The sequence below is a fragment of the Varanus komodoensis genome, unplaced genomic scaffold (assembly GCF_004798865.1).
Source record: "Varanus komodoensis strain SLA01 unplaced genomic scaffold, ASM479886v1 scaffold13_1, whole genome shotgun sequence".
In the NCBI taxonomy this organism is placed as follows: Eukaryota; Metazoa; Chordata; class Lepidosauria; order Squamata; family Varanidae; genus Varanus; species Varanus komodoensis.
Genome location: NW_025335408.1, coordinates 9641542 through 9656125, shown reverse-complemented (window position 1 = coordinate 9656125; position 14584 = coordinate 9641542). Strand labels below are relative to the sequence as shown.

At 39.0% G+C, this 14584-nt stretch overlaps 1 protein-coding gene across 1 annotated transcript in view; it reads right to left on the bottom strand.

The window, feature by feature from the left end:
- The window catches only part of MET (MET proto-oncogene, receptor tyrosine kinase), a 108648-nt gene that overhangs the window by 36350 nt on the left and 57714 nt on the right, over positions 1 to 14584 (bottom strand). Inside the window, exons 4-8 of the mRNA XM_044423084.1 lie at positions 10725 to 10859; positions 8159 to 8332; positions 2147 to 2307; positions 924 to 1026; positions 657 to 793 (exon numbers count right to left, since the gene is read on the bottom strand). Of these exons, the coding sequence (XP_044279019.1) occupies positions 657 to 793; positions 924 to 1026; positions 2147 to 2307; positions 8159 to 8332; positions 10725 to 10859 (710 nt within the window). The remainder of the gene's footprint in view (positions 1 to 656; positions 794 to 923; positions 1027 to 2146; positions 2308 to 8158; positions 8333 to 10724; positions 10860 to 14584) is intronic.

The following is a 14584-nucleotide window of genomic DNA, read 5'->3' as shown; positions in this document are numbered from 1 at the left end:
TTAAATGCATTAGAATCTCCAGCCAGCCCATATGTTAATTTGCACTGCCTAAGTCTTTGAGTAGTTGGTATTTGGTTGCAGCAGTGATCAATAAAATTTAAAAATTTGACTACTACCTGGAAATGCAAAAAAAGGAAGAGAGAAAAAAGACTGGCATTTACTCTCATTTATGGTGGGAATATCTGCTGACCAAAAATATTGGGCAATAACCAAAAGATCTTGAGAGAGGATTCTACTAGACTAAAGAATTAAAGATTTCAAAATTTACCTTCAGATTAGCCTGATAAAATGTGGGATTTGGTCATATAAAAGTAAAAGAGTAAAAAGAACTTTTGAAGTCAATTGCAATTCTTGTATTGATGATGGTGAAAATAATTTAATTTATCCAAATATAAAATGTTATTTTTCATTATTCTGAAATTAAATGAAGAATCTAGTAATCATAAGGAGTAATTTTGTGTGCCACCTATGTACTACTTAGAAAAGTTCTTGAGTTAGAAATTATCTTTAAGATCAAACAATAGTAGGGTTGGAAGGAGGCCATCAGGTCCAACACCATGCTTAATGCAGGACTCGATTGTCAAGACCTGTCTTGACAAAATTATTTTAAAAGTATAAAACAAGGAGGGGTTCAAACACTATTTCTCACATTATACCTGGTTAAGCTGCACTGCTTTTTACCCACATAAATCTCCCGAGAATTCCCACTGCTTAGGTATTCTCCAGTTAGTGTCAGCAATGTTCCACCAGATCTTGGACCACAGCTGGGGGAGATACTTCTTATTTTGGGATCCTGCATAGTAAAACAAAAACAAAAAACAAAATCAAAATATGCTCAAAATCATTTTAAAAAGATTAAGAAAAATGTATGAGTCAGTCCATATGAACTAATCAAAACCAAAACTTGAAACTTTGAAACTTACCACATAAGAAAATGTATGGAAGGAAGAATTAGCTTGTCCATTTGAAACAATGCTTGAAACATTAAAACGTGCATTCTTTACAGCACTGACTGTGCACTCCAACCTTCAACAGAGACAAAGGTATTAATCTTAAGTATGTTATCCAAACCACAGATAAACTCAGCCTAAACAAACTAACAAAAATATTAGCCAACTGAACATTTTTTGATGCAGAATATTGATTTCATCCTCATTCTTTTTGAAATCCGTGAATGCAGACAGCTCAACAGAACCTTGAAGCTAGAGATGCATTGCCAATTGTCAGCTTGACCACATACATACTCCAGTTTCTCAATAAACAGTTTTTATAGCCAAACACTGGGAGAGCAGCAGAACTTCACTCTTTGAAGAATCCCCCCATAAAGGAGATTACAGTGGTAAGAAAGCATCTACCACCACCTTAGGTCTCCAAAAGCAGCAAAAAAATGCATCTCAATGCCTGATGCTATTAAACTTTCAAGAGCCAGTCACAAAAACGCAAGTGCTTCATTGACATTATCCTTGTGTGAACCCAAAGCATTTTAATAGAAACCAACTGTAAAAATGGACAGGGATCTACAGAACTACTTTGGCACTTAAGCCAAGTATAGTGAGCCTGCTTAATGACAGAGTAATGCTTATAATTGCCGGTTTAATCCCACTAGGTTCTCTGCACTTAGCTGGCACTGTAGCAAAGTCATCCCTTAAGTGTAGGGCAAACTGGAGAAGAACCACCTGAGTGGACTTGTGAATACTGGATCTTTTGATAATTTCTTTTGCAAGATCCTGCTTGTGTGGAATAGGCACTTTGTGGTCAACGCTACTGAAGACTGTTGACTGGGCAAGAACTCTAAGCTTGGGGTTTGACCATTTCACATTAACACAGGTAGTTTGCCACACACCAACTTTGGAATGGATTTTGAATTTACTTGCTTTTATTGATTGATTTAAATAGTCATGTGTCACTTTGCTGGACCCACTCCACCCAAGATAGTAAACAGACTGTAGGTATAAAAATCCAATATAATATTACTGTAAAACTTCAAAGGTACTAGAACCGAACAATGCATTAAAACATTGTTCAGCTGGTATAAATGTATCATGTCACACTTCAGTTACAAACGTCCAAAGAATGATAGACTCAGGTTGTTTGTTGCCTGTATTCATCACAATACTTGCTTAGAAAGAGAGTATTCTTGTCTTACTTGTTTTTGTCACTAGCTTTGACATCCAGGGTGCATCGCTGTCCTCCAATAAGAACTGATGTTTTTTTTAAACTGAACTTATTATTTTTGCTGAATCCAAAGTCCCACCCACACAGGGTCAGCCTTGTTACACCATCAAAAGCTGCACTACTTGGAAGAATCTAAAAAGAAAAAAGTAACATGCTTAGGATTTGTGATAGACTTTGAAGTGCTTTTTTTTCCTTTAAGGAAAACAATAATGGCAAAAAATAAATTCTTCTGCTGGAGAGTAACCTACCCTTCATTTTAATTGTTCCTCACCTTTCGTTCATCATAGTATGAGCCCCTTCAGTCAGGAGTCATAAATAATTCAGCCAGTGCTAGAAAGTGTGGAATGATTGAGTGAAGGGTATTGAACAAGCTCTGCATTGTAATACTTTTTTTACATGCCCCTTTAGCTTGTGTTTTATGTCTTTTTTGCGGCATATAGAAGAATACAATGTACTTATTTTATTAGAAGCATGGTGCTGAATAAATGAATATCAGACTGAAGATGCAACTTTTTTCACCAACTAGATGAAAAGGCAGGATTCCGTGAGGATGACTTGGAGGATGTCCAAGTCAATCATTGCCTCAGGAGCCACACATGTAATATGGCTTCTACACTTCTTTGGCTGAGTCGCCACCATTTGGTTACTGCTAAATTTCAAGTTAAAAATAAACTACCTTGCAGCAACATAGTGACAATCTCAAAAGGAAATGTTCTTCCCTCCCTTGCTGCCCCCAACAGTTTTCTTTATATTGTAAATTGTGCTGTAAATGTAACAATGGTGGGAAAAATGTATGAATACCATAGAGGTTGCACAAATTTCAGAGAAGGGTATTCAGCCTGGCACTGTCAATACAAATCTGACAATGCTTTGGGGTTTACACAGACTTTTAACAATGCCATCTAATTTTGCAAACACTGAAGCCGTGGCCAGAGAACAAAAGACTTAACTTAGGCTTGGGATGGAACCTACTAAAGTGTCTCTGGTCTAATCTTTTATAGCAACAGTTATTTTATTTCTTAATAAGCAACACAGTTGGGCCTTTCATCATGAACTTTGCTTTTCATGTTGTCTCTTAAAAGAACATTTTTTCATAAAATGCTCAGGTTACTGTTCTCTTTGAACATCCAGTAAGACTGGCATATTTCTTTTAAATGCTATCTCCTTGGCTTAATACTAGTAGGATTTAGGAAATGAAATGCTACAGGAAAAGCAGGCATTTAGAAGCACTGCACAAATTGAACCATATAATAGTGAAATTATTGCTCCTGGGAAAAAGGGGTTGAAGAACCTAATCCAACAGTTAATGAAGCCCATTTGGAATCTCCTTCAGGGTCATCTTTGTGCATACAGTTACATTTCCTCAATGTCTTACATTATGCAAGAGCATCAAGTAGGAATTTTATCCCAGATGCTTTTTCTCGCTTTTCAAACAAGATTGATATCAAACAATATATCCTCTACATCCTTGAACAGCACATGTATAGGTTGCTGGGCTGAACTGAACATTGGCAGGAAACTCGACATATGCTGTCCCAGGCACTGTGGTGGTATATTTCTACCAGGATAATTAGCAAGTGTGTTCATATGTGCATGCTAGCAATATGAAATCAAGTCTGGCACATGGGCTCCAATGAAGTGGAAGGTAGTTATGAATCCAGGGGCCACTCCTGAAGAACATTCCGAAAGCATGGTGCTACTACCGAAAGGGCCAAACCCAAGAAGTTATCTACCACACTTTGTTCTGAAGGCCCCTGAAGACAAATTTAAGGTCCAGGTAGGTAGATGTGAGTAAACACAATCCTTTAGGTAACATAGTCTCAAGCTATTTGCAGATTTAGAGGTTAAGACACTTTGCAGGAGCGCCAGATCAGACTGGAAGCCAACAAAGATGTGAATAACTAAGGTATAACTATCTTTGTTAAGATAGGGTGGCAGATAGTATATCAGTCTAAGCTGATAAAAAGAGCCCCTCACCAGGTCAACCATACATGTAACTCTAGATACAAGAGCAATCCCAAACTGTGGATTTGATCCTTAAGAAAAAGGCAAACTCCTGACACTGAACACCCTCAGCTAAGGTAGATCATCCACGCTCTAACAATCTCAGCACCTTGCCAGAATTAAACTGCAGTTTATTGACCCTTATTCAGTACCCTATCTGCCCAGGCATGGATTTAGACCATCCATTGCCTCACCTGAATTTGATGAAGGACTTGGTATCATCAGCATTTTGGTGATAGCTCAGTCCAAACCTCCAGATATCTTCACAAAGTAGTTTTGTGTGGTTATTAAACAGCATGAGATTTAGAATCAACCTTGTGACAAAGCCAAAGCACAGGGCAATTCTGCCTAGCACCACCTTCCTGAATTGACCATCCAAGTAGGAGCAGTAAAAACAGTACCTCCAATGCCCAACACAAGAAGTCTATTGAAAAGGATACTATTGTTGGTGGCATCAAAAACCACTGAGAGATTCAAGACAATCAATGGGATTGCTCTTCCCCTGTTCCTCTCTCAACAGTTGTCATCCCACATGTGACCAAAAACCAGTTGAAATTGATCGAGAAAATTAATTTCAGCTGCACTTTGGATTTGACTGGCAAGTGCCGATTTGAACATCTTGCTCAGGAACAAGATGTTAACTGGCCAATATTTGTTTGCATAGTACAAGAGCAGTTGTACTATGGACTCTTCCCCTCTTTTGAGAGGGAATATACTACCTCTGCTGGACCCAGCAGGACACTCCTCCCTATTATATGTATTATATCAGCAAGGGCAAGAGTTAAGCAAATGGATAGCAGGTCGTAACAATCATATCATTTTTTTCTCTCATTGGTATAAGCAATTATTGCAAGCCATTTCAACTAAGTTCCCAAGCCAAATAAGCATAGCTGTTGAATGCAAGTGAAACAGGTATTCCTATCCTGGAAAAGTTTCAAGGAAAAGTTAGTTTTAGTCCAAATTGTCTTAATTATACATTTCTATTTGTAAGGCAACATCCTAATTATTTTGATAGGTTGGATCTTTTGGAGATAAAACCATTGCAGTCATTGCTAATGTAGTTTTGTGTCTGGCCACCCAAATAAAGAATGATGGAAACTTTTCATATAACATTAACCATATAGTCCTATGCATGTTTAGACAGAAAACATGTCCTGAAGAATTCTGGTTGGGGAATTCTGGGAGTTGTAGGGCATCTTTCAGTCTAAATATGCTTAGGATTGCACTGTAAGGGCAACATAGTGAGCGTGCAGTGACTCAGGTCTATGCAACTACTATTTTATGTTTTGATTTCCGCATCAGAGTATTTGAACATATTTTCAATCACACTGTTCTTCTAAAAAGGTTTTACATATTACAGGATTTTCAGATTCCATTGCAAAAATTACACAAAAGAGGTTTTCTTTAATGTGACAGTAACCGAGGAAAAAAAGAGGAGGAGGAGAAGCCAAACCTACGGTTCTCTGTAAGATTTAATGTGCATGAGTTTAAAGCATTAGGCCAAAGATGAATAGTCTTTTTTTATTTTTAGTAGTAATGCCAACCGTCATGGTCCAGCAAAGCATGAAATCTGCCTTAGCAGCTAGCAACCATAAAGATTCAGGCACTCAGCTACATTATATTTCTTGCTCTTAGAAACAAATTTCATAAACTTGCACATGCTATGGTGCAAGCTATTAGGATATTTTATGATTTATCTTTGCCAGAGAATAATATTCATTACATTTTTAAAAATAATTTATTCAGCAAATGAACTCAGGCTTTAAATCAATCCACTTGCACACTTGAGGAAAAAATTTTTACATTCACTATCTTCACAAAATTATTTATCAGTAACTGGACTCTGTGGTCTCGATTTTAAAAACTGCCATTATGGTGACAATGGGAATGGGCTGAAGTTAGTGCCTCCTCCAAGCGGAACTTTAAAGTTATTTCACACATTATGAAATACAGCAATAATATGTTTTCGTCTGGTCACAAACAAGCCATGCAGGATGGCTCTGAACAATTCCATGATGGGCTTGCAGACTCATCACACCATGACATTTCAGCCACACGAGGGCCTCTTACCCTTGCCCTGCCAGGGGAAAGGGGCTTTAATGTAGTTTTAAATATGATTTACATTCACTTTAAGGCCCTTTTACACTCTATGAACTACCTAAGAGGCCTAATGTAACTATGAATCAGACTTCATAATTTAAAAGTTATTTAAAGCCTGCCTTCTACCCCCATTTAGGATGTATGTGCTTGCTTAAAGTGACAGCAAGTGCTCCCTTTCAGGGGAGATGGATCTCCCTCTGTACTGTGCATCTGTACATAACTTTGGAGCTCATGACAGCGAAAGGGCTGCTCACCAATCATTCCTGAATTCATAACTGAACTGTAACCCATTACAATAGCTATATTTACCACGATTCTATTACATCCTGACACCATGTGTTTTCCTTCCTTCCTTCCTTCCTTCCTTCCTTCCTTCCTTCCTTCCTTCCTTTTGTTTTGAAATAGCTTACAGTAGTTTTATAACTTACAAGTGCAACTTACAAGATTTATTTCTCTTCATCAGGTTTGCAGCAGAGACAAATAAGTTTTAGTCTAAGTGGCTGGTGCACGTATCTGTGGGATTGCAAATGCCATGGCCATTCTGTAAACTGAGACCTTCATAATTATGTCACACTTAATGCAAAATGATTTGGTTAAATGTAGAGGCAGCCTGTACAAATCTTCCAATGACCATAGCTAAATGAAAACAGCAATAGGCTACTAGGTTCTTTTCTAATTTAAGCAATTTTATTCTTGTTCACTTCTGTATTTATGAACTTTTTTCTAGCTGAACACCTCTTCTCGTCATCCCCTCTCCCAAGGGCATCTGTGCAGGCTCTCTTTAGTTACTGGGCGACAATAAAGGAAAAAGGGAGTTTTTTTAAAGAATGCATTCGACTCCACTATTGTCTCTGGAATTGACAGCTCTGTTATAAGGCTCCCATGAGGGAAAGCTCTACATTTAGCCAGGCTTTTACTTACATTTTTACAGCTTTTTTTAAAATAAGCCTTACAAAATAGGGAAGAAATCCACTTTAAACAAATGTTTTTATCAGGAATGAACAACTCACTCCACTCTTTCTAGGTGAAACAGATTTGAGGGTGTACCTACTTGCGAGTCCAGAACTGCCATGAGAAAAGACCACAAGCCATGCGATGCCTGACCTATTCCCCTATTTGTAACTTTGGCCAAAGGAGTTAGTTTACAGGGATGAAAGCTATAATAAGGTAAAACTGGCTTGCCTGAACACTTTCCCAGTTTTACCCTGACAGCAAATCTCAGGGCAAAGCCTTGAAAACCTCTCTATCAGCCCTTTCCCAAGTTCCTGGGATTCTTGTTTAGGTGAAACTTGAGAAAGGACTTCTAGGCTTATGAATTTTTTTCTCCTTATGGGGCAAGCAAAAGCTTTGCAAGTGGTGGGATGTGTATTGGGCAAATGGGTGGGGTGAGAGTTCACAAGCACATACATGTAATGCTGCGGCCCCTATTTGATTGGTGGGGTTTATTGATCCTGTTACCTTCAGGACATAAGGCACACAAAGGAGATGGAAGCATAGATTTCCCACTGTCATGTTTACTTTGGCCCTCACTTTCCTGTTGCAATGGTGTTCCACAGAATGAAAGCAGGCAGTTTCCAAACAATTCGAGAAAAGTTAATTAGCGAAAAGGAAGTTTACAGCAAAGACGGCCAGTTGGCAGCCCATGGACCACATCTGGCCCCCTGCAATCATTTTCTCTGGCTCCCTCCAGCCCTCACACCATGCTGAACTGGCAAGTTGCTGCATCTCTCTTGGCAAGAGTCCCTCTAAGGAGGAAATAAGGGTTTGCCTAGCTTAGTACACACTTATCGCTATACCAACCAAACACAGTATTTGGAAGAGGTACAGATATTATTCGCTACAGAAAGGTTCAATTGGCACAAGAAAAATACTGTTTTACCTCAGAGATTTTGGGTGAGCACGTGTCCTGGGTCCACCCTCCTGTGCTGCACTCCCATGACCACACACACCGATCGTCACACCAGCCACAGTTCATGAAGGAAGGTGACAGGAGACATTGGCTGCAGGTACTGAAGTGAGAACACCCTGGCCCACTTAATGGGATCTTGGTTATCTGATGAGGGGACAATGACAAAGCCATCATTCCAAAACAATTCACTATTCCTATAGATAATAGAGATCTAAAAAAAGTGAATTAGCTGAATCCCAAGGATGAAAGAATACTTGTGACCATAAGGTATACAAAGGATCTCTTACATTCAGCCTCCCAGTTGGTTTATAAGTTGGGAAGGATCAATGCAATGAGAAGTCTGAATGGGATGATATCTTTACAAGATCTTCAGTGCTTTGTGTGGTGGAAGAGATGTGCCCTCCTTCTCTACCAGTTTGTGTAGCTTGCCTGGCAAGTGTGTTACACCACCAGCATCTATACAGGAGTGTAATATTCTTAGGGCTCTGTCCAACAACATGCAACTTCATTTCTACTCATGCAGCAGGCTTGCTCCCCACCAAACATTTCCCAAATCTGTTCAGAAGAGCCCTTCAACCCTCCAGAAACTGCAGGAGAGGCCCGAGAAATCCATTTTCTGGAGGACATAGAACATTGACTTCAATCCTTAAAGAACTATGCATGCAAAATTTTTGTATGCATAGATCTAGAAGTCTTGGTCAATATGATCTGCTTCTAAACTCCTTCACTTTAAGGAAAATTACATCCTCATGTGGATGCTTGGAGGCAAGGAAGTAACAGGTGGATGAGGGAAAAAAAGGTCTGTTTTGTCTAAATGTAAAACTGAACTGCTTAACCATGTAAGCATTTCAACGAGTTTCTACCAAAGCACATGTGAAGTGTATGTACAGAGAACATGTGTGAGAGACAGAGAAACACAGGCACAGAAACAAGCAGAAAAACATTTACATTAACCTTCAGATTAATGAGCTTTGCAAACAGCAGGGTTACCTGAAAGCAGTTGTTACTTACTCATCTCCTAAGACAGTGAACAAGGGAATGAGTTTAAAAACACCCTGAATTAACTGTTTTTTGAATTTAATTAATTGAAGACTGAAGCTACTGATTAAAAACTTGAATTAATACCTTCTTTACAAAGAACAGAAACCTTCAGTTATTGCATCCCTAATAACCCAAGTCAGCCCATGGCCCAGTTTTATGTGGCAAGCGGTGACCATTTTATCTGCAGGTATTCACCTGTAAAGCAAGGATAATGCTGGATTCTTATCAATTAGGAACTGAAGTTCCTAAAAGGATGGGGCAAAACAGTTGTCAAGAAGTGCTAGATCACCTTTAAGCTACATTTCGAGTATAAGACATGCTTGATGCCATTTAAGCCTTATATAAATCAACAAAGACCAGGAAATGCTGAACACCATTCTTTTACTTAGTCATTGAGCATTTCTGGTCTCAACAGCTTGCTCTGAAGAAAAATAAAAGGTGTCAACCCTACATTTGTATTTCCTCTCTTTGGTGGTTTGTATCACAGCTCTCCTGTTCAAACAATGCTCAATATTCATTGACTTGTTTCCTTAGACCAAAAACAAACACACAAAACATTTCAGGAAACAAATAACATGCAGGAGAGTCTGGAAAGGCTACACAAGAAGTATAATTAGAATGTCAGAGAGTGCATCAAATAAGCACCACAGTTACTGGTCACTGGGTCAGTGCAGGCAGTTTCAAGCCGATTTCACAAATAACACTTAGATCATTTCACTTTTATATTCAGATGTAAAGCATTTATGGTGCAGATATCAATAGTGTAGACCTGAGTCAAGCCTGAAGGTGCAATCCTATGATTGCAAGACAGAATCTAGACAGCCATAGGAAAACTTAAGCGTCCCAGCTTCAACCTCAGAAACTTGTTCTGAGGTCGGACTGGGACTTTCAATTCTAAGCACGCTCCCTCTGTCCTCACGGCTGGTGCAGAAAGAGCTGTGCTGGCTGCAGGTGTAAGCTTGCAAAAGCAACCTTAGAGATGGTATTTTGGGGCTCTGTGGGGCAGGGATGAAACAGTCTCTGCTTGTATATCTAGTATCCTAGTGGCTCCTGGACTTCCTCTCCTCATGTTCTGGGGCAAAACACCAAAACCTTCATCTCCATACACTTCCTGTCCTCCACTGGGTGCGTATAAACTTCCAAATTCAGGAGATTACAAGCAGCCACAGTGCACTGTCCAGAAAGTCTATAGTATTCAGAAGCCAGAAAAGGTGGACATGTGCTTAGCAGTGATTATAAAAATGCCCTTTAGATTTGGACTTAATGGGTTGGTGTTCAAGACCCAGCTCAGCCTGTTTGGTGATCAACATGTTAGACTTTTTCTTAGTTCTCCCTTTGTAAAATGGACAAATTACCTTCAAGCCTCACCCTGTGAGAGTCAAGAAAAAATCAAAACTGGAGTTTGCATAGTGGTTGACAATAGGAGCAATCCTTATATAAGGCTGCTCCCACAAGAACATATTATCAGCAAAACAAAGAATCATGAATTATGTACCTTCTTTCCGGTGACGACCAGGGTATAGCCACTGCTGCCTGGTGAATTCTCAATTATAACTACTGGAGAAACAGGTTGGGAATCTAGGTGGAAATTCACATATGGCATTGTGCGTTCTGAACGAGAAATCACTATCTAAAAAAGAAACATTAAAAACAAACCATTTATATTTATATTACCCACTGCACTTGATCTCCAATTATCGGTCTGCAAACTGCTACACTGTTAGAAATAGATTTCACATTTTCTCTCTTGATGAAATGCAGTGCCAGGAAGTTAGAGAGAAATCTGGGCTTAAATTCTGTATCTATTTACCTTAGAGTAAGCTCCATGGGGCTCAGATAGACTTACCTGAGAGTAGACATATCTAGGATTATACTGTTAACCCCTTTTTTCTGGACTTATTCTCCATCTTGGCTGTCATTCAGCCTTTAGCAGGAAACTGAGCATGTATTTTTCCATCCTTAGAGCAAAACAACAGCTGGGAAGGTGGGGAAGAGCTAATTTGATTGAGAAAATGGCACAGGAAGAAGAGGGATGCCCACAATACTATTGTTCCAATCAAAGTGGCTGTCTCCTTGCAGCCGTGCTTCATTAAAAAGGAAAACGCTGAGTGATTCTGTCCTGAATCTTCTGCAATTTGGTTCCCAAATATAAGATGATAGATACTGGGCCTTAAATCCATACAGCATGAGTTTAGTAGCAGCAGTACCATACAATAAATGTATCAAAAGGTGTTCTACACAAGCTAAAGTTTCAATTCAGTGTAACACTATCCATGGTAAGTTGTACTTATCTTAACATTTTCTGTCATACTTTGGTAGGCTCTAGATTGCATTGTGATTACAATGTGCTTCATTGCCTTTGAATGTTTTTCAAAAGCTTCAGCTCATGCAGAACATTGCCATCAATTAAAAAGCACTGATTATAAATTTGGAAGCCTTAAATAGTTTGGTCCAAAGTTAGCACAGAAACTTCTTTTGTGCAAGTTTGCCCAGGCTTTGAGATATCTAGGAGAAGCTCTGATATTGGATCTGCTATCTGTGAAGTAAAGTGAATCTCCTTATGGGAACTCTTCAGGTTTTGCCACTGTATCTTCTTTACCAGATAATGAGGACTTGAAAGAAAAATCCAAAGACATTTAGGTGCTTGTGCTGCTGCTTTTAATCCCCCCTTTCAAATTATTGCATTTGTATGTAGATGTTCAAAACCCAAATATAAAACCAAATCATCTTTGAATTTGTGCATATTACTGTGAGCAAAAAAGGCAGCTAACAGATTTTAACAAGAAAACACAAACTAACTCTGAAATTTTATACACAATTTCCTAGGAGAAACCCCAATGAACTCAGTGGGCATTACTTCTAAACAGACAAACTAGTAGAGCTGAACAGAAACCTATAAAAAAGAGATTCAGCAATGGTTTAGAGCAAACTGGTGTTATTCAGATGTTTCTGATTATTCAGTTAAAAGTTAACTATGGCACAGCAGAATTCCAAATTTGGAATTATAGCTTACAAATGCTGTAGAATCTCACTGAAGTCCACTGAAATTACTCTAAAATAAATTTTAAGTTTTAAAACCTTAATAAAATTTCTTACAAAAAAAAATAAATAAATTTTTGAAAAGACTGCCATTGCTATTGCCACATGTGTGTAATCCAGTGACCGATAATTTTAGTTTCAGTGGCATGTTTCTGAGCAAATCTTGTTACAAGCTTGCTCGGTGGATTTTGTCTGACAGAGAGAATAAAAAGAGAAATAATTATATCAAGATGCATAATTTTAAATGGCATGTCTGTTAAATATATATTTCAAATATGTCCTGGTTTTGTGGCCAGAAGAATTTAAAAAAAGAATAAATTGGAAAGCTGCTTGAAAAAACAGTTTAATGTTGGCACTAGGGAGAGGTAGGTCCACAGCTGCAAATACCTTTATCGTGGATCATTAGCTGTGTTTTCTCTTGAATGCCCACTGCTACAAAATGCCAAGAATGCTCTTCTATCATTCATTTGGGTTTCCTCCTATTGCCAAATGTTATTTCTTAACTGAGCAACAGTGTTAACCCTTACAGTGCTTCCAGGACACATCCACAAAATAATGCCAGAAGCATTTGGTCCTGTTTCCATGGAGAAAGCTGCCTAGTGCTTCAACAAAGATTCACTTTTGTTGAAGCAGGAATTCACAGCAAGTAAACAAGCTTTGCCCTGGCAATTCAAACTAAAGAAATTCTTTACTGCTGGTGAAAGGTACAGCTGATTGACTTACCACTGCTATTCCAGAACTTACATTGAGGCCATGGCCACACCCCCTGAAATGAAATTTATGGAAAGCAAAATAGTCCCAAGGCCTGGGTGCTTTCATTGAAAATCTTTGATCACTATCACTGTCTACTTAGCCTGATAACTGGAAGCGTCCCCTCCTAGAAGGAAACCATCTTTGTTGCTGTTTTATACTAACATCACTTAGGGATGAATTTCTTGGACTATAAAGCAGCCTCACGCCAAATCAGATGGTCGGTCTAATGCAGCATTCCCCACTCCAGCCCTTCCCAATGTAGTGCCCTCCAGATGTTGTGCACTACCAACTCTCCTAATTTCCGACCATTGGCCAACATTGTTAAAATGAGCCACTGGAACTGGATGGCACCAGGTTGGGATGGCTGGTCTATGGCAGGCAGCGGGCCACCACACTTTTTGGCAGACCTCTTTCTTACCTTGCTACCTTATACTATTTTATCAGAAATACAAAAAAATCAGCATGCAACCCTATACATGCAGCGCATATGCCCTCTCACTGAGCAATGGGCCTTTAGAATAGTACTTAAGAGTGGTATGTGATAGATGGGAGTAGTCTAAAATCGTCATCTGTCCTTCTTCTTTACTAAGTGATAGTAGTCCTGCAAACATGGGCTTCGTCTCGCACACTAGTAGGGGAATTCAGTGCCAGTTTTAACAGCATCACACTGTAAAGGATTGACCAGCCTACCATAACCTGGTAGAACTTCTTTGGAAACACGTGTAGGAGGAATGGCCACGTATCTTACTCATGCCGCAACCAAGATATTTTACAATAGGGTTACATGTGATTTGCTACATATGCATCTTATACTTCCTTCCTATGAGTTCAGGGGTAATACATGGGGGTTCTCAAGTGGCTTCCAGCCCAGGTGGTTGCCAGGTCCAGCTTTAGATAAACATAGACGGAGTGGAGAGAATGCATTGGTGACCCAAAGCAATGGCAGCAGTAATTTTACAAAGAAGACCTTGCCAAATGTCCAGCCCAGGCAGTGCTGGTTGCTTTTCTTTTCCTCACAATAAATTCTCTAGACTGAACAGCAATACATACCAAACTTTCTTGATTACGTGGCCAAATTAGATTTATAATCCTGGCACTGCTGAAAGATGAGTTCTGACACTAATCTATAGTCACAGACAAATGTCACAGAGGCTTTCCACAGCAACTCAGAATATTTTAATAATTGCTGTCTATGGAGATTGCAAGTACTGAAGACACAAGATCAAGAGATTAATGTTCCATTTATACTGGAAATGAGTAAACAGCCTGGAGTGCAAGACCAGATAAATTCTTTCTTGCATTTTAATTTTCATCAATTGATCCTGATATACAATCAGAAGTCTCAACCATCAGTTAAACAACACAGAAGACTGCATATTAAGATTGTATTTATTTCAAGAACAATGCTTGCCGTGACTTTTTAAAACAGCAGGGATCCACAGTGACGATGAAAATGGCGTTCTTGGGTATGCATCTCAAGATGCTTTCTACAAAAACAAGGGACTTGCTTGAATCTAACTCAAGCTTTGCCTTGTTAGTTTTCCACAGTTGTCTGGCAGGTGT